At 34.4% G+C, this 20,810-nt stretch overlaps 2 protein-coding genes across 4 annotated transcripts in view; one reads left to right on the forward strand and one right to left on the reverse strand.

The window, feature by feature from the left end:
• Window positions 1–7,556, forward strand: part of INTS8 (integrator complex subunit 8) — a 48,046-nt gene extending 40,490 nt beyond the window's left edge. For all 3 annotated transcript variants that reach the window (XM_033126078.1, XM_033126079.1, XM_033126080.1), the window contains 6 exons: window positions 1,219–1,322; window positions 2,116–2,166; window positions 3,668–3,741; window positions 3,822–3,886; window positions 4,051–4,094; window positions 7,356–7,556. In XM_033126078.1, the coding sequence (XP_032981969.1) occupies window positions 1,219–1,322; window positions 2,116–2,166; window positions 3,668–3,741; window positions 3,822–3,886; window positions 4,051–4,094; window positions 7,356–7,472 (455 nt within the window). In that variant the 3' untranslated portion in view covers window positions 7,473–7,556. The remainder of the gene's footprint in view (window positions 1–1,218; window positions 1,323–2,115; window positions 2,167–3,667; window positions 3,742–3,821; window positions 3,887–4,050; window positions 4,095–7,355) is intronic.
• Window positions 7,557–7,706: 150 nt separating this feature from the next.
• On the reverse strand, window positions 7,707–20,552 carry CCNE2 (cyclin E2). The gene is given in 13 exon segments (XM_033125988.1): window positions 7,707–8,948; window positions 9,352–9,509; window positions 10,005–10,116; window positions 12,074–12,094; window positions 12,096–12,176; window positions 12,178–12,210; window positions 13,419–13,514; window positions 15,311–15,457; window positions 17,489–17,624; window positions 18,522–18,673; window positions 19,643–19,699; window positions 19,780–19,902; window positions 20,322–20,552. Coding segments are annotated over 13 exon segments (1,461 nt in total). The 3' UTR covers window positions 7,707–8,834.
• Between the last annotated feature and the right edge of the window lie 258 nt (window positions 20,553–20,810).

Consider the following 20,810-nt stretch of genomic DNA (forward strand, 5'->3'; position numbering starts at 1 on the left):
AGTACTTTATTAAACCTAAGTCTTGTTTTTGGTATTATCTAACTCTTCTTCCTAAATAAAATTAAGAGCGTAAAACTAATTATATGTATGCATTTTTCTGGGTAGAGCCTTTGGTTCACATGCTTTTAATTTTATGTTGATTACCGTTTTTTTCTGTTTTTTTTTTTTTTTTTTAAATAGTGAATGTTCATTTAGTAAGTTGGTAAAACATTCTTAAGAAAAGGTTAAAGGTTAGCTCACAGAATTGCTATTTAAAGATTCTGAAATCTGTCCAGGCACTCTTTTTTTTAAAAAAAAATTTTAATTAAAATATAGCTAACATATAATACTACTTTCAGGTGTACACAATGGTTATTCAACATTTATATGCCTAAAGAAATGGTCACCATAAATCTAGCAACTATCTGACACCATCCTATGTTATCACAATATTACTGACTATGTTCCCTATGCTGTACATCACATCCCCATGTGTCCAGGCACGCTTGATCATTATTTTCATTCCTGGAAATACATTGATACTCTTCCCCCTTATTTTCTGTGATAATTTCCAACCTGATTAGAATATTTCTGTTACTATAAAGATCAAATAAAATTTTTGACTGGTATCATTTCATGATCAGTTTTTAAGGAGTTTAGTTTTTAAAAGAGAAAGTTCAAAATATAAGAGTAGAGAGAATGGTATAATGAATCCACCTGTATTTGCCACCCAGCTCTAACAGTAATTAATTCACGGCCAGTCTCATTTCATCTGTGCCCTCACCTATATTAATCCTGCTGTCTCTCAGATTATTTTTGAAGCAGATTAGTTGCCAGTTTTAATGCTCATTTTCACCCCAACCCCCAAAATGATTTATTATTAAGATCTTTATATTTAGAATAGATTTGTTGATTATAAACTGCCTCAGAAAGATGTTTCTAGTGTGAACATTTGGGAAATAAATACCTCCGAATACTAAATTCTGTACTAATACGTTTGTCAAGAAATCTGAGCTAAATTTTTGTGTAATCAGTTTTAGAAAGCAAAGAATCTATTATATTGCTTCTTCAAAGTGATTGAAAAAATGCAATTTTTTTCCAGTGTCCTGGTTAAGTGTGTGATTTGAATCTGCTTTTATCAACTCACGGATACCTAACTTCACAAAAGATACCCTGTCTTTTCTTTTTAATCTATAGATCCAATGGTAGGTAATTCTTTATCTCTGTTTTCTACTCTAGCAACAAATCAGTATTCGGCAGCTCTTCACTATTACCTCCAGGCTGGAGCTGTGTGTTCTGATTTCTTTAATAAGGCTGTACCCCCTGATGTTTACACAGACCAAGTAAGTTTTTGTTGGTGTTTTTTTTGTCTTGTCTACCTTTAAATGTTCTTCCTGAGTCACTTTTGGGTGAGCGTGTTCGTTTCTGTTTGTGATGGTAACTCTCAAAACTGATAGCTGGAGACCAGATCACTCTCCATATTTCTAATGCCCATAGTCATTGCTGCTTTGATTTTCTAAAACACTTGAAAGTCAGCCTGTCCAAAACTAATTTCAGCCCCTTGCCTTACCAGTCTCCCCTTCTGGTGACCTGTCCGCCCTGCAAAAAAACCCCGTCACAATACCAGACACCTTTCTTTAACCGTTTGAGTTGACTAAGCCCAAATCCTGAGTGCCATCCTCTTTTCTTCACTGACCCTCCTATCAACATTCCAATCAGCCTTCAAGGTGTATTGACTCTCCCTCCTAAATCTTGAATTTTGTTCATTTCTGTCGATATGCATTGCTCTTTCCCCTGGTTTAGACCACCGGTATCATAATTTAAAAGAAGTAGCATTTTTTTAATACTATACTAATGGCTTTTGAAATAAGATTTTAAATTTTTTAGTAACTATTTTTTTAGTTAATTGTATTTATTAATTATTTAAAAAACAAATATATATTCTGCTATGGTTGGGAGGAGTTTTGTAAAAATACACAATCCGTACGCATACTCAAACTTCCCCACTGTAGACATCCCACATCAGAATATACATTTGCGACAGTTGATGTTAGTTTTTTAATAATTTATTAGTTTTTTAAATTAGTTTTTAAATGGTTTTTTAAATAATCATTTTTAAAATAATTATTTTTGTAGGTAATAAAAAGAATGATAAAGTGCTGTTCTTTGCTGAATTGCCACACACAGGTTAGTTTATATTATGATGTTGGTATATTTTCACGTATATTATAATTTATAATAAACATAAAGCATTGGACTGGGAAGTAGCTTTTATTTTCCTTATAATTGCTTAAGTTTATGGTATTTAGAATTTGGCATATTGTTTTTTTCAGTAGTTTATAGAATTTTAACTAAAATGAAAGTGTGAGTTAGAAAACATTGATCTTTGAACCTTCTAAATGGAAAAGAAGCATGCTCAAGTATGCTTTTTTATGTATAAGAGTAGATATGTACATTAGTTATTAGGGAAAATCAACACCACAGTGAGATACATACCACTTCACACTCACTAGGATGGCTGTAATTCAAAGACAGACAGTAACAGGTGTTGGTGAAGATGTGGAGAAATTGGAACCCTCATATGCTGATAGGAATATAAAATGGGCAACCAGTTTGGAAAACAGTTTGGCAGTTCCTCAAAAAGTTAAAAATAGAATTACCATATGACCCAGCAATTCTCCTAGCTATATAACCAAGATGATAGAAAACATATGTTCATGAAAAATTTGTACATGAATGTTCACAGCAGCATTATTCATAATAGCCAAACAGTAGAAACAACCCAAATGTTCATCAGCTGATGAATGGATAAACAAAATTTGGGATATACATACAATGAAATATCATTCAGCCATCAAAAGCAATGAAGTATTGATACATGCTATATAACAGGGATGAATCTTGCAAGTGTTGAGTGAAAAAAGCCAGATACGAGAAGCTATTATATGCTGCCATTCATATGAAATGTCCAGCATAGGCAAATCTGTGGAATCAGAACGTAGATTAGTGGTTGCCAGAGACTTGGGGGAGGAGAGTGACTGTCAACGGGTATGCAATTTTGTGAGGGAGTACATGGGCGACAATAATGAAAGTATTTTGGAGTTTGATAGTGATGATTGTACAACTTGGTGAATATACTGAAAACCACTGAATTTTGCACTCTAAAAGGATGAATTTTATGGTATGTGAATTATATTAAAAAATTTAAAATACTTAAAAAAGAAATCAGCATCATGACCTCCATAACTTGATCGCAGTGGATCTATTTTCTGTGTTAAGCAGACTGGCAACCTAAATTTTTCCAAAATGAACTTCTTTGTGTTTGCCAGCTGTAAAAGGTTTAATCACATGTTCTATATGTCCTTGAATGTCATGACACTTGGTTGGCAGTTTTCCATTCCCTTCAGTTTTTCTGACCTGGCTTTTTGCCAAATAAAGCTCTAAAAATTTAGGATTTAGATCATCAATGAAGAAAAGGCAGACAGACACTTGTGTAAAGGTTTTTGCAATTAAATTTGAACAGAGTCCATCAATACAAGCTCATTCACACAGTGTGATCTGCAAAACCTCTTGAATGATACATTCTTGATATAAGAAGCATTAAAAATTACCCCCCCCAAAAAAAACCAAGAAGAGTCATACTTGACACTAGTTACATGAAATCACTTTCAAATCTTTGTTTATGTAGGTGGCAATTTTATGTCAGTTCCTCAGAGAAATTGATTACAAAACAGCCTTTAAATCACTGCAGGAACAAAACAGGTATGAATGATTTTTAAAATAAAATGAAGTTGAAATTTTTCTATTTAAGAAAGAGGAGGTAACCGAATTCTGTTTTTCAGTCATGATGCTATGGACTCCTACTATGACTACATATGGGATGTTACCATTTTGGAATACCTGACTTGTATCCTTTCATCAACATATGTGATATTAGAGTAGTTTTATTTCTGTAAATTAAAGAAGTATTTAATATTGTGTATTTTCTAAACCAAACCTGAGAAACAGAGTTGAGATTCTATTATGGTATCTAATAGTATCAGATTTATTATTCTTAACTGATTTATTCAGATCTTCATCATAAAAGAGGAGAAACAGATAAAAGACAAATTGCGGTAAGTTACTTTATGCCTTCAATGATGTACTTAATTTCCCTAATATTGAACCATTGTTAAGATTTGGACCAATCAAAAAGATTTTGTGTGCCTAATTACTGCCAAAATTTGGTTATCAGTGTTTACTTTTTAAAAGATCCTATTTTGATCTAGTCATCTAGTTTATTCCATATTGAAATGTTAGATCGTGTCATCTCTCTGCTCCAGACGTTTAAATGGTTTCCCACCTCACACAACGCTGAAGTCCATACAGTGCCTGTAAGACCACATATGACCTGACTTCTAGCTGCCTATCTGACTCCCCCTTCATAACTTCTGCTACACTAGTACTCCTACTCTTCCTCGAATACGCCAAGAACATTCATCACCTTGAAGGGCTTTTGAAATTTTCTTTTCCAGGAACATTCTTTAACTTTTCTCAGGTCTTTCCTCAAATATTACCTCCTTAGTAATCATCCTTTCCTGACCATATTATGAAATTGCAACGTCTTTCCCCCTTTTCCCTCTAATACTCTTATTCTCATTTCCCTATAAAAATTTTTCTCCATACCTACATCTAACATACTACATATTTACTTATTTATTGGCTATTTGCCCATGAGGGTAGCAATTTGGTTTTGTCATAGCTGATACTTAGAATGGTGCTTGGCACATAATGCTCGATAGTTACAGAATAGATGAATTGTTTATTGAAATTTGACTTATAAGCCAAAACATTACAGATTTTATGGTCATTTTTACTTGCCTAACATTTGCTGCATCAGTATTACCATAAATACTTTCTCTTCACTCATGTTTATAAAGGTATATGCTGTTTATTAAGTGTCTTTTAAAGCTTTGTACTTAGACCAAATTGTATAGCCATCAGTTAGAGGATAGTAGCATCTTCAAAAACAAAACAATAGAAAGGAATAAGAACACGAAGCTAGATCACTTGATTTGAGGCTACTCATTCTCCCATATTTCCAATTTATGCAGGGCTGAAAGGCAATAGTGAAGCTTTCCCAGTTCCCTGATGCTATTTCCAAACCATCTCTCCTTGTATAATTTTTTAAGCCCTTTCTCCTACGAAGCTTTTACCTACCTCTTTACTCGAGCAACTCCTGGTTATTCCTCTACATGCATCAAAAGATCTGTGATCCATGTATCCAGCACCCCTAGTTTTACAAGTTCAATGTCATCCTTACCCTACATCAGCCACCCAGTATCACAGCCATGTGTTACTGTCAGTCACAATTGTTCTAAGAATCTGTCTCTTACTTCTTGGTTTCCATGTTCCTTGTGATCAGTGTGATGTTCAAGTTCATGGCCAATTTTTCCCTACACTCTCAGCCCTTCCCAGCTTCCCTTCCTTTCCTACTCACCAAGAGTACATCAAATACCATTCTGTGAACCTCAGAAATCTGATTCAGTCGGTCTGAGATGAGGCCCTAAAATCTAATTTTTAATTTCTTAGGTAGGTCTGTTAACAAACCAGATTTGGGAACCCCAGCTATTTATTTATGATTGACTGTCAGAACTACTGTTTGATCAATATTTTCAGTTATCTTTGCGTTTTTGTCCTTCGCTTCACCTAGAAAAGTCCTAATGAGTTCAAAAATCTTTTTTGTTCTGAGGCAGTGAGTCCTGTTGGGAAAAGGCCTACAACTATATAAACTGGTACCATCACCAAACCATGATTCCCAACTGTAGCTGACCCCTCATCTTTTGTTTTGCCTACCAGTAGGTAAAATGTTTTTTTCAGGGGCTATTTTTAGACTTCTTCCTGTTAAGCCCATCCTCTCTCCCATTTCCATTTTCAGTAACTTCCTTGCCTGTGTTTGGAATAGATTAGAAAAGACTGACCAGCTCCTATCCTAATAGAAGTTACAGTCTTGGGAATTGTGGCCCTGTGAGTGCTGGGTTCAAATTCCTGTTTCAAGTCCTGCTTTCTGCCTTTAAAATAACCCTCAATTTTACTCATCATTAAGCTCACTCTTTTAGTCAGTAAAAGGTCATGCTGCTCCTTGATGAAGGCAGGTTCTTACTTTTGATTGTTCCTTTAGTGACCTTTTAATTAGTTATCTCATCTCCTATATTGTCAGCCTCTCCCATAGCCTATTAACTTTTTCATCCTAAATAAAAACTTTTCTTGACTGTGCCTCCTCCTCCTTCATTCTTTCTCTGCTTAGTGTGTTAAGCTCTTCAACCAAGTGCAATTTGACTTCTGCCATCACCACTCTTAACTTTTCTCCCGGGTCACCAAATGCCAAAGCCATTGGATACTTTTTAATCCTTCTTTTATTGTTTACATCTCCTTCCTTCTTGAAATATTGTATTCCTTTCTCTTCCCCAACATCATTTTTATCCTTTTTCATGACTGTTCTGCTTTTTCTTCTTTGCGGGTATCTCCCTGTGTACCCCTTAGTTGGTTTTCCCAAGTCCTTGGGTTATTTTCTGATTGCCTTACCCTTTCCTCGCTTCTATTCCAACTTCTGTTGTATACTTAGGACTTTTATAGCTAGTGGTCTTCAGGATATTTTGCTTGGAATAACTTAGTTATACCCCACTACCAGGTTTTCCTACGTTTTCCTTCATACTGAAATAGAATAATTTAGCAATTCTTCCTACTCCCTAAGTGATGATCATTTCTGGATCTTCTCTCTTCAAGCTACACACCGGAATAGTCTGTTAAAGTTCTCATTTTTTAAAAAAAAACTTAGAGGTAGATTACCTTTTAATCTAAAGGTAATTCTAAGGTCCTAAAATATGCTGTCACGAAACACTCCATGGAAGAATACTATGGATTTTTAGTAGGCTGAGATACTTCTTTGCAATCATGAAAGAAATGAGTCACTAAATGATAAAGTACTGGGCAACTAGCTGTTTTTGCATATTAAATAGTGAAGCCCTGAAACATGAATTCAGATTTTTTTTCAAACTATTTTTATAGAAGCCTTAACTATAACAACATCATGTGTCAAATTACATGTAGTTTATTTACTGGTATTTTAGTGAAATAAATAAACTTACGTGAAGGTACTTAATGTTACTGACGGTAATTATGGAAGCTGTAGTTCAGCAATTGATCTTTCCCTTAAGAGTGGTTCTAGTCAGTCTTAAGTTAATTTCTTCCATACCTCTTAGCATATGCAATTAGTTTCAGTTAATCATTAAACTAACTTCATCATGGTTACTATGTAGGTAGTTTTGTATCATGTATACTAGGAAGAATTTATTTTTGACCAGAACTCTAATAACATCACTTTTCTGTTTTGGAAGATCAAAGCCATCGGCCAGACAGAATTGAACACAAGCAACCCAGAAGAAGTGTTACAGCTAGCAGCGCAGAGAAGGAAAAAAAAGTTTCTCCAAGCAATGGCAAAACTTTACTTTTAAGCAGTTAAAATTTTTTAACTTTTATTTTTTAAACAATGGGCTAAAAATAAGCAGTATTAAAAGATTAAGTTTATATAATACATATATACACATTTAGTGGTGTTTTCTTTGCAGACAAAATACTGAAACATTAGTTTAAAAACAAAAACTACACAGAAGACTTCATACCATAACAATAGCTTAAATTTATAATTTATTTAAAGGAAGAAGAGATTCACATGTCCAGTAACAATAAACTGGCACTCTAGTATAATTTGTTTTCTAATTAAAGCCACTGTGAGGCTGAAATTTCATTATTTAAAAACAAATATTTACGTAGAAATTAGTCTGTATTCTTATGTCGTTTGTTTTTTTAATAAATAGATTTCTGGGAGTCAGTATACATTTAATACTTTTCCGCCTTAAGAAAATAGGTCAAGTGTTAAGCTTTATCACTTTGACACTATCCTTAACTCATGTAGGAATTGAAAAAGGACCTTAACAATTCGCAAACATAAATAAAGCCCTAGTCACACTAAATTAAAAAAAAAAAAAATCTTAGGGATGCCTTACAGTAATAAAGTGACTTTTTCATATAAATAGTTTGAAAGAGTACTGAAGTTTTGCACCCAAATTGTGATGTACAAAAAAGTTACTGTAAAGCAACCTGTATGTCAAAGTCCCCAGTAGGAGCCACAGCACTTATCTGGTTTATGATTTCTTTGGTATTCTCACTGTTTAGAGCATAGTTTAATACCATGTTCATCTAAGCCTTACTGATTCAAGATGTTATGGTACGGCAAATAAACTAATTAAAAAAACAGATTAAAGTTCACCATTTGTAAAAATTCAAGTTTTATAATAGCTTTTTACAGCAGCTATTGATAAATTAGTCACCTTATTACAAAACTAAATCTTTGTAAACAAGTTTAAATTTTATGTTCAAAAACCAAACTGCACTAGTCAAGAGTATATGGATTTGAGAATCTAAAAACGAGATTCAAAGCACTCTGATAATGTACCCTTTAAATAGCACTTATCTAGTCCAAAACTTCAATGATAAAATTCCTGGTTTATCAAGATAAACATAGTAACACTAGATCAAAAAATTTTTATGGCGTAAATCATGGCTGGCTTCTATCCAGTCACCTGGGGAATGCATCTTTGTAAACAAATCCTGCTGTTTCTTTAGATAGCTAACAGGAATGAAATTTCTTCCTTAGTGCCAATTTTAAGTGGTTTTTTAAGTCAAAGAATGGCAGTGAAATTTCTGAATTGGCTACGACAGACACAGCACTATTTTCCTGTAAAACTTGTAATAGTTCACTTCTATGAAATTCTACCTAATACTTGGTCAATTGCAACTTGTTTGCCTAGCTAACGTTAGTGTTTTCCTGGTGGTTTTTCAGTGCTCTTCGGTGGTGTCATAATGCCTCCATTGCACACTGGTGACAACTGTTCCCCCTTCCTGAAGGTGTTCACATAATTTACTTCATTCTGTACATAGGAAGAAATGCAGCGATTAACAGCTAAATATAAAGCATTGATATAGTAAAATAAAGTCAAAACAGACTTTTGGGTACTAATTCAAGGCTACTTAGGCCTAATACAAGTCTCTTTTATGTCATTGTAACTGACCAATCATATTCAAGAGGTTCAACAATTGGAACTGCTGTAACTAGATTTTAAAACTTACTTGGACAACTTGAGAAATTTCACAAATCTTGCTTTGACTTCAAAGTTATTTTATTAACTTTTGCATTCTGAAATCATTGTGCCCATTAGAAATTGTCTGTCCCCTTAGAGTCTTATATAACTGCCTGAAGTATTATTCTATAGCATCATTTTGTCAGTTTCAGTGACTTACTACATAGTAAGACCCAAAACTCAAGAAACATACCAGCATAGCCAGATAATTTGTATGTGTCTGGATATTGTGTCTGTCCTCCATAGAAATTTTCTTAAAAATCTTCAGCTTCACTGGAGTAGTACTTTTTACTACACTGACAAAAGGTACCATCCAGTCTACACATTCAGAAATGTTCTCCCATTCCAAACCTAGACAGAAAAGTTAGCAAATGTGAAGGTTACATCAGAAGCTATCTAACACATGCCTAATGTATTTGTTCCTGCTTCCAAATTTAAGGTTATTTTAAAACTCATAAAAAGAAAAAAATCAAGTTTAGCAAGTCAAAATAGATCATTACTCTCAAACTGTATTTATAATGTGACTATTTTGGGAGAAAAAGTTTCTTAACCAGTACCTTCTACATATGAAATTAAAATTGTCAAAACTCAAAGAACTGAAAGCAGAGCTATAATCATGTTGACTAAGTTGGTGTGGATTTAAATTCCATTTGACCTCACTTTTTGTTTGTGGATATACACTGAGGATTAGAAAGTACTTCTAACAGAAAGGAAGGTAATCACTAAACTGCTAAATTTTTTTTCCATTAAAATTTTAAATTCCTGTTTAGCAGGATGCAAAAGTTCATAAATTTAATAGTCTCTTTAAAAGTTGTGAGCAGGTAAGAAGTTGAAAGAATGTCTTACCTGAAGCTTTCTTAACAACTTCAATAGAGGTAAAATGGCACAAGGCAGCAGCAGCCAGTATTCTATACTGGAACTCTAATGAATCAATGGCTAGAATACACAGATCTAAAAGCTAATAAAGGAGAAAGCAAAAGTACAAGTATTTAGGAGAAGGGTAACTACTACATGTCGCTACTAAATATCAGTCAACTAACATTTTATGATGTTCTTGATACATATGGACCAGATGCCAAGGATTGCTAAAAACTAAAGGGATTTAAAGATAAGCCACCACCCTGAAGGAAATGGAGTTTTAGGATTATAGGTCAAAAGTGAATAGACAGGATTGTTAAATGCAGTGTAATGTACGAGTAGGAAGGGCACTAATCCAAAGTGGGGAAAACAGGGAAGAATGCTGCTGCTTAAATGAATCTTAAAGACAAGGTAGCCAGGAAGATTGGGAGGTATAGAATGTGCCAGGTATAGGAAATAACATTCGCAAAAGTAAATGAGAAAGTATTACTTTACCTTAGAACTCAAGTAGTTCAGAACACCTATAGTAAAAAAATACGAAGCAAGGAGTACCTTCATTGCTTATTTTAAAAAAAGGGTAGCTGGAGAGGCACAGCCTAGATTGGATCATAAAGGGTCTTTAAGAAGTTGAGAGTTCTGACTGATTATTTTAAATTACTGGAAGATTTTAAATCAGGAAAGTTACATTATAAGAACCATCCGTTAGACTATGGTGAAGCAGATACACAAAAAGGGGACATGTTTCTAACAATGAGGTTAGTTAAGAGGCAGTATAATCCAGGCAATGAGAGAGCTGAACAAGGCGCAGTGGAATGGTGTACCATGTTTCCCCGAAAATAAGACCTAGCCGGACAATCAGCTCTAATGCATCTTTTGGAGCAAAAATTAACATAAGACCCGGTCTTATTTTATTATTATTTTATTATAAGACCAGGTCTTAAATCATAGTAAAATAAAACCAGGTCTTATATTAATTTTTGCTCCAAAAGATGCAGAGTTGATTGTCCGGCTAGGTCTTATTTTCGGGGAAACACGGTAAAAAGGGCTAGACTTCAAAGGCCTGAAGCGGGTATCTGTCTAGTGGAATAAAATTTAAATTATGTTTGCCCCCGTTGGTCCCTAAGGTAGAAAATGAGAAGGGTTGAAAATGAATTATTACACCTCTAGAAACTGCCTACATTGTTTATCACTTATCAAAGACTTGCCTCTGTCAAAAGGGTATATGAGATAGCTGCTTATGACAACTTGGGATGCTGGGAATTCTGACAAAAAATGTTAATAAGCATTAAAAAGTTTTGCAGAATGAAACAATTCCATGTATTTACTGGTTATCCAGTTCTAGTGTTCATAATATGTTTACTAGATTTAAAACACAAGTTAAATTTCAACCTAGGTTACTTAAAAAACTCATCCTTCAATTCCTACCATAATTCCTTCAATTCCATAGTAAGATTTTAACATCCTACACAGAATAAGAATGTAGATTTTCTTCACTTATATATGGCAGTTAACAGCAGCCTGAAGATACTGTGAGAAGTAGACAGGCACAAGTGGTACCCTCTTTCTTTAATTACTTTGTTAGAATATCTGTTAGATGCTGGCCTAGGAAAACTTGGTTTGAACTTAAATTTTTTAAAAAATGTAACTGATGTGATTTTAATTCTAATATGTAAAATAGGTATCCTGTGTATTCAAATATTAAGAGTATGATAATCGTGCAGAATAATTTCATCTTTATAAAGCTTGGAGATAATTGGCTTATAAATACTTTCCCCCATTTTACATGAAAAAGAAGTATTCTTTATTTTGGACTCCTAAAGTATGAAAAATACTCAATTTATTTAAATTCATAGTTTAAAAACTTGTTTTCTAGAACTATGAAGCAATGTAAATATTGGGGACAGAATTTTATGCACCAGAAATTTTGTTCTAGTCAAGAGTGAATTAATTAAATATGCTTTTAGTTTTGTTGTATAGCCTATTAAGACTATAAATACACTCAACAAAACCTGTAATTAACAATAACATTAGCATATATGCAATAATAATGTCAATACCTGAGCTATCTGAATGAACTTTTTCCTGAGAATACTGAGGTAGAAGAACTTTAGGAGCATCTTTAAGAGCATCAACTTGGAGGAAGAGATTTAGCCAGGAGATTGATTGTTACAGGACAAAGTTCCCATTTTAAAGCCTGTTAATGAAATTAAAATGCCTGTTAATATAAATGCAGGTATACACATACATTATATAGCTATATTTTAAACTAGTCATTTAAGAAACATTTTCTGCTTTTAGGCTTTTTTCTTAGGTGTTTTATTATTCTGACCTCTTATTTTTATTAAAGATATTTTTAGATATGTCACAATCTAAAGCTGCTTGTGTTTTACAGTCTATTATAGATATAGACCCCTTTATTATTCTCTAGTTGTCTTTATTTACAAAGTTCATTGAGACTATTCATTCCTACTTTTTACATTTCTTGCAGCCCCTGGTATTCCAAATCTTAAGCTTTTTTCTGTGCTCTCCAGTGACTTCTAGTCAAAAATGTAAAAGTTAAAAACAAAACAAAAAACAAATCCTAATTTATATCTTTCCCTGCATGAAGCCCTGAGACTACCATTTATAAGACGTATAAAATAATTAGGAGAGAAGAGTGTCTTAACGCCTGTAGAACTACCTAGAGAATTCAATCTTCCCTTTACATAGAAGTCTGAATCTGGATAATTTTAATAGAACAATATCAACATGCCAAGAAGATCCCATTGTAAGAGTTATGTGAATGTTACAGTTTGTAAATATAACATATAAATTATAAATTTATAATGTATATCAATTTATAAATGAAAGTCATACTGATTGGGTTTTCTTGTATGCCCTATTTATATAAACCTATGATAACCAAATTTAATAGCATACTTTCTAGTAGCTTACATTCACTGTTTTACTGAAGGCCTTATTAAACACCTTTATTCTTCTCCACCCTTCTATTCATAGCTCTTTCTCTGCATATAGAAAAAATTTAAAACGCAGTGAAATAATTCTCATTCTCTATCTGCTGGAAGAAGGGGATAATAAGATTTGAGAATCATTGTTGGGATTAATTTATATAAACATGCTATGCTAACTTCTACCTATATGTTTCGAAAGTGTTGTGCTTAATCACTTTTAAATTAATAAAGTGGTATATTCTCAATATAGGAAACTTGAAAGATACAGAAAAATCGAGTTTACATATTAAGTAAATTCTCCCATCCATACCATGGCAATATTTTGCATTAGCCTCTTAGCCTGGATCCTAACACTAAAACCTCAGTTTTACTTAATTGTAGTCTGAGACTACAGTAATAATTACTAAGTCATTAAATTGCAACTAGAAATAATAAAGATTATTATTATTACCTTTAATATAATGAGTTCCATCCTTAAGATGTCCTCTTCACTGCAAGCACCATCAGTGACATAAGCAAACTCTTGGAGCTTAGGAGCATAGATTTCCTTTAAAATGGATTTTTAAAATTAATGTTAAGCACAATTGAAATTGAGATTAAAACAAAGAATTATATACAAACCACACACAGGCTTCATTTTTAAGGACAGCTTAACAAAGTGATTATAAATCTTAGTAAAATAATTCCACAGTAGCCAAAGCAAAACATTACATTTAAAGATATTTTTCATATTTAGGTCTAAATTAGTCAACTAGGTCGAGACTTATTTTCATAGAATTGATTTTGAATTTTAGTAATAAACGAGTATTTTAACTAGTCATTTCAGTTAAAACACAAAAAGTCAAACCTGTTTTAAGATTACCTAGTATGTTGGTCAGACCAGAACGACACTCAACAAATAAGTTCTAGAAACTGAAAACATTTCCTTTACCCTAACACAAAAGTATGGTTAATCACAAAATACTTTGTGCAGTTTGGCTGATGAAAGGTCTGCCTTAACAGTCCAGAGAAGAACAACTATAATGATCAAAGGAGAAGAGATGCCTGCCACAGATGGGAACAGGCTAAAGATCAAGATTTCAGTCTAGAAAGATCTGAAACAGTGTGATTTCAGGTAAGGATAGACTGAATACAAATGTATTCACCAAATTTGGCAGAATTTGGGGATAGCCCTTAAAGCTGAAAAGAAATCTGGGAGAAAAATACACTTAATGAAATTAATGCTTGGTTCACAGTCCCGCTCCTACACTCAATACAGACTTCAAAAATTTCAGATGAAGTTTCTAATCATATAATGCATTGTTTAAGTAGATTGAGACTATGTGAAGGAAAATCTCAGGTAGGAAAGGAGTTGCCTTCTATCCTGGCACCACCATCAGATACAGAAATACAGGTAACCCCCATATAGCACGGTTGTTAGGTTCCTAAAAAATGCCGTTACGCGAATCCGTGTTACACGAAACAACTAGTATGAAAAAGGGGGTTAGGGTCCAAGAATTAAAAAAACACACTATTTTTATAATTAAGAGAAATATCTTTATTAAAGCAATTTTCACCAAAAGTATAACATTAATATGTATTAAATAATGTTTTCTTTGTCATCACTATGCACCATTATCCGAGGGCGTTTTCTTTTTGACAAGATACCTTCATCCTCTGAACCTAGTACTCCACAAGCAAAATGGATTTAAAATTCTAATAAATTAAAATTCTGCAGTCAAATCTGGTACGACAGCCATGCTCGAATAAAAAATTTCAAATGAGATATCTTTTGCTCTTAAAAGTTCTTACGTTCCATGTTCGGGGATTTCTCTAATTCTCAAACCATATTAAAGTGAAACCGTGTTCTAGGATGCCGTGTTGTACGAGGGTTTTCTCCAATTCTCGAACTGTGTTAGAGTGAAATCGTGTTATAGAAGTGCCGTGGTATAGGCGGTTACCTGTATTAGGCTGGATATAGACCATTATTCTAACCCAGTAAAGAATTTATTTAATTTGATTGGTTGATCAGTTTTCAAAGACCACTCTACTGAATCCAGGTACCATAAGTACGTGTATAGGGACAACAATGGGATAATTTGTTTGGCAGAATGAGCCATGGAACATTTCACCTAGATACAAATTCCAGAATGTAAACCTGAGACTTATAATAGACTTAGATACTAAAAGGGAACTATATTTACCCTTGCATCCAAATCATAATGTTCAGAAAATGTACTGAAAAAAACCACTCATCTTTCCTAAGGAGTTAATATTAAAGTAGTAGTATTTTCTGGAGTTAATGTGTTGATTTAAAAAAATGTTTGGGGTAAATATGTCTCTGGATAAACTTTGAGAACTTACCTCAAGTTTAGAAGCAATGAATAATGAGGTAATTCCAATGAGTTGAAGCATATTTTTATTTATATCCTTTTGTGTCAACATAAATCTATCAAAAAAGTCTTGGGCAAGATAAAATGTTTCCCTATGAAGTGTGTATACTTCACATACCTAGAGAAGAATCCAAAGATTTAAATATTATTCCATGAATATTTCCAAATTAGAAAGTTATCTCTTAGCATACTAGACGTTAGAATACTTTTATAAGCCCAACTTTGCTTTCTAGGACACCAAAACTAAGATTAGGATGTGGGGAATAACATACACAAATATAGGATAAACAAATCTATTGCTGTCCTCACTTAAGTCTTATTTTATAGCTGTTTTCCACATGGACTTAATGTATTTATTCCCATACACATTTACACTTTTACTATGAATGAGAACTTCTACTAATTTCCTAATTGTATACTGCTGATAAATGGGTACATTTTCATGCTAGTTTATATTCTTACTAATTTGAATAGTATCAGTTGATTCTCTTCATCATTTTTGGTAGACATTTAACTAAAAAAATGACAATGGTGTTCCTTTCAATGTTTTTACCTCATTTATTTTTCATGTTTTACTGCATTGGCTAAGAATATAGAAGAAAACTGAATAATGTTGGTGATAGACAAAATATCACATCTCTTGTTTCTGACTGTAATGGGAATTACCCTAATGTTTCACTATTGTTATTATTAATAATAAATAGTATCTGTCATTTCCACACTGGTTATAGGGAAAGCTTTTAATTCCCAAAATAACTCCATGAAGTGTAGGGGCCATTATCCCCATTTTGAAGATAAGGAAACAGGGATAGAGATACATGAGTTTCTAATAAATAATTTGTTAAGGAAATCTCCTACTCCTAGTTTCCTAGATACTTTAAAATCATGAATAGATATTGAATTTCAAAAAATATCTTTCACACTATTGAGAACTCATGATTTTTATCCTTTAAACTAAGGTAATAAATAGATTTTCAAATGTTGAACCATTTTTGCATTCCTAGACTGAAAGAATATACTAAGACAAAGTAGAGTTTAACACTTGGATTTATTATATTCTATAAGGTTTTGCATATATAATCATATATTTAAGGGAAAATAGGAATAAATTTGACAGACAACCACTGGGTAAAAATCAATCTAACATAAACAGAAAAATAAAATCAACATAATTGTGCTTAAGTTGCTTCCCAGATCACTAGACACTTAGGTCAAAACCCAACTACCTTCTTATACCCACATGATTGAAATATAATCTTCCTTTCTAATCAGAATAAGAAATTAAGATGACCTAACTCAAAAGGACATTTTGTAGTCTTAAAAACTTTTCTGAATAGCTTCTGAGATCTACTCTGCCATGTGTTACTCCACCAAAAAGTCTCGTCTTTCTCCTTTAGAATACATCATCTGTATCTATCTTAGAGATAGGGAAACTACAAAGCAAATAGTCAAGGGTTAGAGAAAAATCAGTTTGTCATCAACACAAGTAATCATTTCTTCAATAATTCTAGAGACTTTTACAATTAAAATCCAAAGAAAGGGAATGGGCCTAAACAAAAGAGAAAGTTCTGGCACACATCTTTAGGGACTTCAGAGTCGCTATTATTCCCTTGGATTACCGATACAGTGTATTTCTGAAAGGAATAGGGGTATATAATAAAGGGAAGCCACATGGAGCCTAGAGCGCTTAGGGCTTCTGAATATTCAAAGCCTCCTTATTGTTTTGGACATAGAAGTCAGGATTCCACATTATAATTTGATTTTGGTGATGCAGAAAAGGACTTCTGAAGGCCATGAAGCATAGTCCTGGTTCTTCACTTTGCATAGCACAAATTCAAAATCTTGTGAATTATATATTCTGTTCATCTTGACTATTCTCAGCACCTAGAATGGTGCCTGGTACACAGCAATACCCAAATACCAAGAATTCTGAATTGCGTTTGGGTTTTATGGGACGTAATGGCTGTGTCCTGATTTTACTCTTATAAATCAGACAGTTATTTTCCATTTTGGTACCATCAACCAAAGTACTCCCAAAAAGATGGCTTCTGGCAATGGATAGTATACCAGAAGGGCACATTGAAAACACATTTATGTCTAAATATTTTCCATCATACAGAGACAGGAAATTTGTATTGCTGTAACATACCTCTAAAAGCCAGTCTAGAAGTATTGACCTCATCTGCGGTTCCAAGTCAGAATGCAAAATTTCAAAATGTTTGTCATGAATATATCGGGTCTCTTTCTTTAACATGTTTAACCAAACATCCTTTGAACATCCCCAGCTATGGAAAGGGGGTAAAAAGAAATAATTTGTGTGATCTACACAATACTCAAGTTATCTGTTTTACATAGAAAAGAACTCAACTTTAAGACTTTGAAATCCAACTTTCAATTAGAACTTGGAAGGAGAAGCTTTTAAACTAAATTAGGAAAAAATTGCTACCTTAACTTTTAGAAACCATTTCTTTAGCATGAAAAAGTACAAGCCTGAAATTTATACTCGGACTACGATAATCTAAATTGAGATTTCAAGAGTGTTTTCTAGTCCCCATTTATTTATAATTTAATAAAAGTTCCTGTTCAAGATAACCATGTTTTCTCAAGAGCAATACTAAAAAATGGTAAGTATTTAAAACATATGATCCCAGTCGAGACAAGTCTCAATCATCTCCAAATAGGTCAGTCATCAATAGTAGAGTCACCTACAGTGGGGGTAAGGTGGGAGAATACGGGGAAGGGGAAGATTGGTGAGTTTAAATGTCCATTAATTTGCTTGTTAAAGCCAAATATAAATTACTACACTAGACGTTTTATATAAGCTGCATCTCTTAGTCATATTCATTAACTAGAAAAAAGAGGTATAAACCTTACTAAGCAAATGAAAATGCTGTTTGAACGTGTTAAAATCTTCCATATTCAGATAAGGCCTATAGCAAGCAAATGAAAATAACTTTATAGAAGCAATGTTTTAAATTTCCATATCAGTTATAAATAGCACTACTCAGACAATATATGCTATTATAATATATGCTAATATAAAATATTAGTAAAGAAAGCAATTTTTTATAAGTTTTTCTATCTTACAAGGAAGGCAAAAAAATAAATAATTCCAAGTAATGTCACATATGAAATCAGTACAATTTTAATCTTTGACACTAAATTACTGAAATTTTTCTTACCTTAAATCAGGCAAAGGTGAAGGATTAATAAAAAGATTTTTAAATCTGTAATTTGTAAATCTGGAGAAGTCACTTGTTCCTATTTCTTTGTGGGGTGTTTCAATGATAATGCAAGGACTGATGCCCCCAGATAATACAGGTGGCCAACAATTCTGTCATTTAAAAAATAAAAAGAACATATATTTGTGCAATAGACAACCAGCTTTTGTCTTGGATCTTTCATAAATAGAAGCTTATATTTCTAAACAGTCAATAATTTTTCCCAAACACCATCGTTAGCTAACATTGCTGACAATCTAGTTTAAGTTGACATTTATATTTTATAAATACGCCATATAGCTCATATGAATCTTCATAAAAAGTAATAGGATGTTTTAGACAATAAAATATAATTCTGGAACTACAAGACATTGGGTATCGGGGAAGGGGAGGAATAACAAAACGCATCTGCAGTCAGATACTAATCACTTTCAAAATTATAAAATTGAAATTCTCTGTATTTAGCAAGTGGTAAGAGCACCTGGTTTTATAAGATCTTTTCCTCCCCCTCACCCACCGCCTTAAACCTGCTCCCATACTTAGATTACTTGCAGGCAATCCCTTAAAGATGGAAGCAAGTGGAATCGATTACTTAAATACGATTAAAGGACCCTTTCCCCAATCAGTGCTGGTTTCAAAGTGAACCACTGTCACTAAAGTGTTTTCTGTACAACACATAGGAAGAATAGGTAGCAAAAGGCTGGGTGCCAGTCTTTCAGTGACTTCACATCCTACTTATGCTCCAAGGAGCAGCTATTAGAACCCTCCACTATAGTCAGAGAGGGAACAAAGAGCAGACCATTGGACAGATTAAGCGGGCCCTGGTGCAGTGGGCAGCTCCAAGAGGGAGGGAATTTACAAGGAGGAACCAGCTGCTTCAAGGCAAACTCACTCTGCAGCTGTATGTAGTAGGATTCAGGCCCATACAAACCACCCAAAGTTAAGCGCCTTCCAGCTGACCTCTAGGGGCATCAAAAGTAAAAGTGTCAGAGGAATCTTTCTACTGCAAAGCAATAACAAATTTATTCTTATTCGTTCTGCATTTGTTTTCGCTAAATCCACCCAGCACAGTTCTGCATTACCCTAATCTCATACTGATGTTTCTTGGCGACATTCTCTTCTTTTCTTTTTTTTACATCCTGGAAAATAGAAAAGACTATTGGTTATACTAAGGACCCAGCAAGGAATTTCTTTTTCTCCCTCTCTCCCCTTAACTCACCTGAATTGTTTTGCTCTTCTTAGCCTGAATTATCTGGGCTTCTTGGGGGGAGTCGGTCAGGTTGGGCTGGGGGTGCTGCTTAGCTTGTAAACGGCTACTACGATGAATTTTTAAAAGCAAGTTTAATTAGTAAGTCATGCGTCTCAAAGGCAGCAGCTAACTACGAACATCTCCAAACTAAATAATGTTACCTGCGCTTGACATTCTCTTCTTTCAGGTGTTGATGAAACCTCTGGAAGGGAAAGAGGAAGGAAACCGGAGTCAAATACTTTGTAATCCATATTCTCCAAATGCCAAAATTAGACGCGATTCAGAGGTTACAACTAAGACCTCAGGAGATGGCCTGAGCATTCTACCAAGCTGTCATCGACACTGTATTAGTTCATGGTATTAATTTTGGACACATGCTTGCATTTCCTCAACTTATTGTACCACCGGGACGCCAGTGTCTTCAAATATTTACAAAGCACAACACAGCACCCTGACCGCGCAGGGAGGCAGATCTCCCCCAAATGGGTCTTCTTTTGCATCCTCCACCCTACCTGAGTGGGCTTGGGTAGCGCCCCACTTCCCCTCTCCCATCCAGGATCAGCCGCGGAGATAGGAGGTTTGGAGGCGAACGCTGTGGAGAAGCGGTTCCGCGCCAATTTGGAGAGCTGGCGGTGGCGGGGAAGCAGGGGGCGGAGGGAAACTGAGACTTGTGTCACGTCCTTCAGTCTCCTTTCCCTCCTTCCCAGCCCCACCGGCCTGCCCGTTTCTTGGAGGGGACCCATGCTCCAGATACGGGGTGGCAGGTGAAAGAAGGGAGTTAATGACAGAGGGAAACTGTGCTGGTTGGGAAACTTTTCTCCCTGTGTAGGCAGGCGACCCAGACACCCATCCTCTCTCCCGCGGGATAGCTCCCCAAATGGGGGTGGAAGGGAGAAGCCCCTAGGATGAGGGGCATTTCCGTGGCCTCCCACTTAGGGATAGCCTCCATTCCTAGCTGATTCCCCGGCCCCCTGCCAAGGGTCCTGACAGGGACCGAACGC

This window comes from Rhinolophus ferrumequinum, chromosome 14 (assembly GCF_004115265.2).
Source record: "Rhinolophus ferrumequinum isolate MPI-CBG mRhiFer1 chromosome 14, mRhiFer1_v1.p, whole genome shotgun sequence".
Lineage (NCBI taxonomy): Eukaryota > Metazoa > Chordata > Mammalia > Chiroptera > Rhinolophidae > Rhinolophus > Rhinolophus ferrumequinum.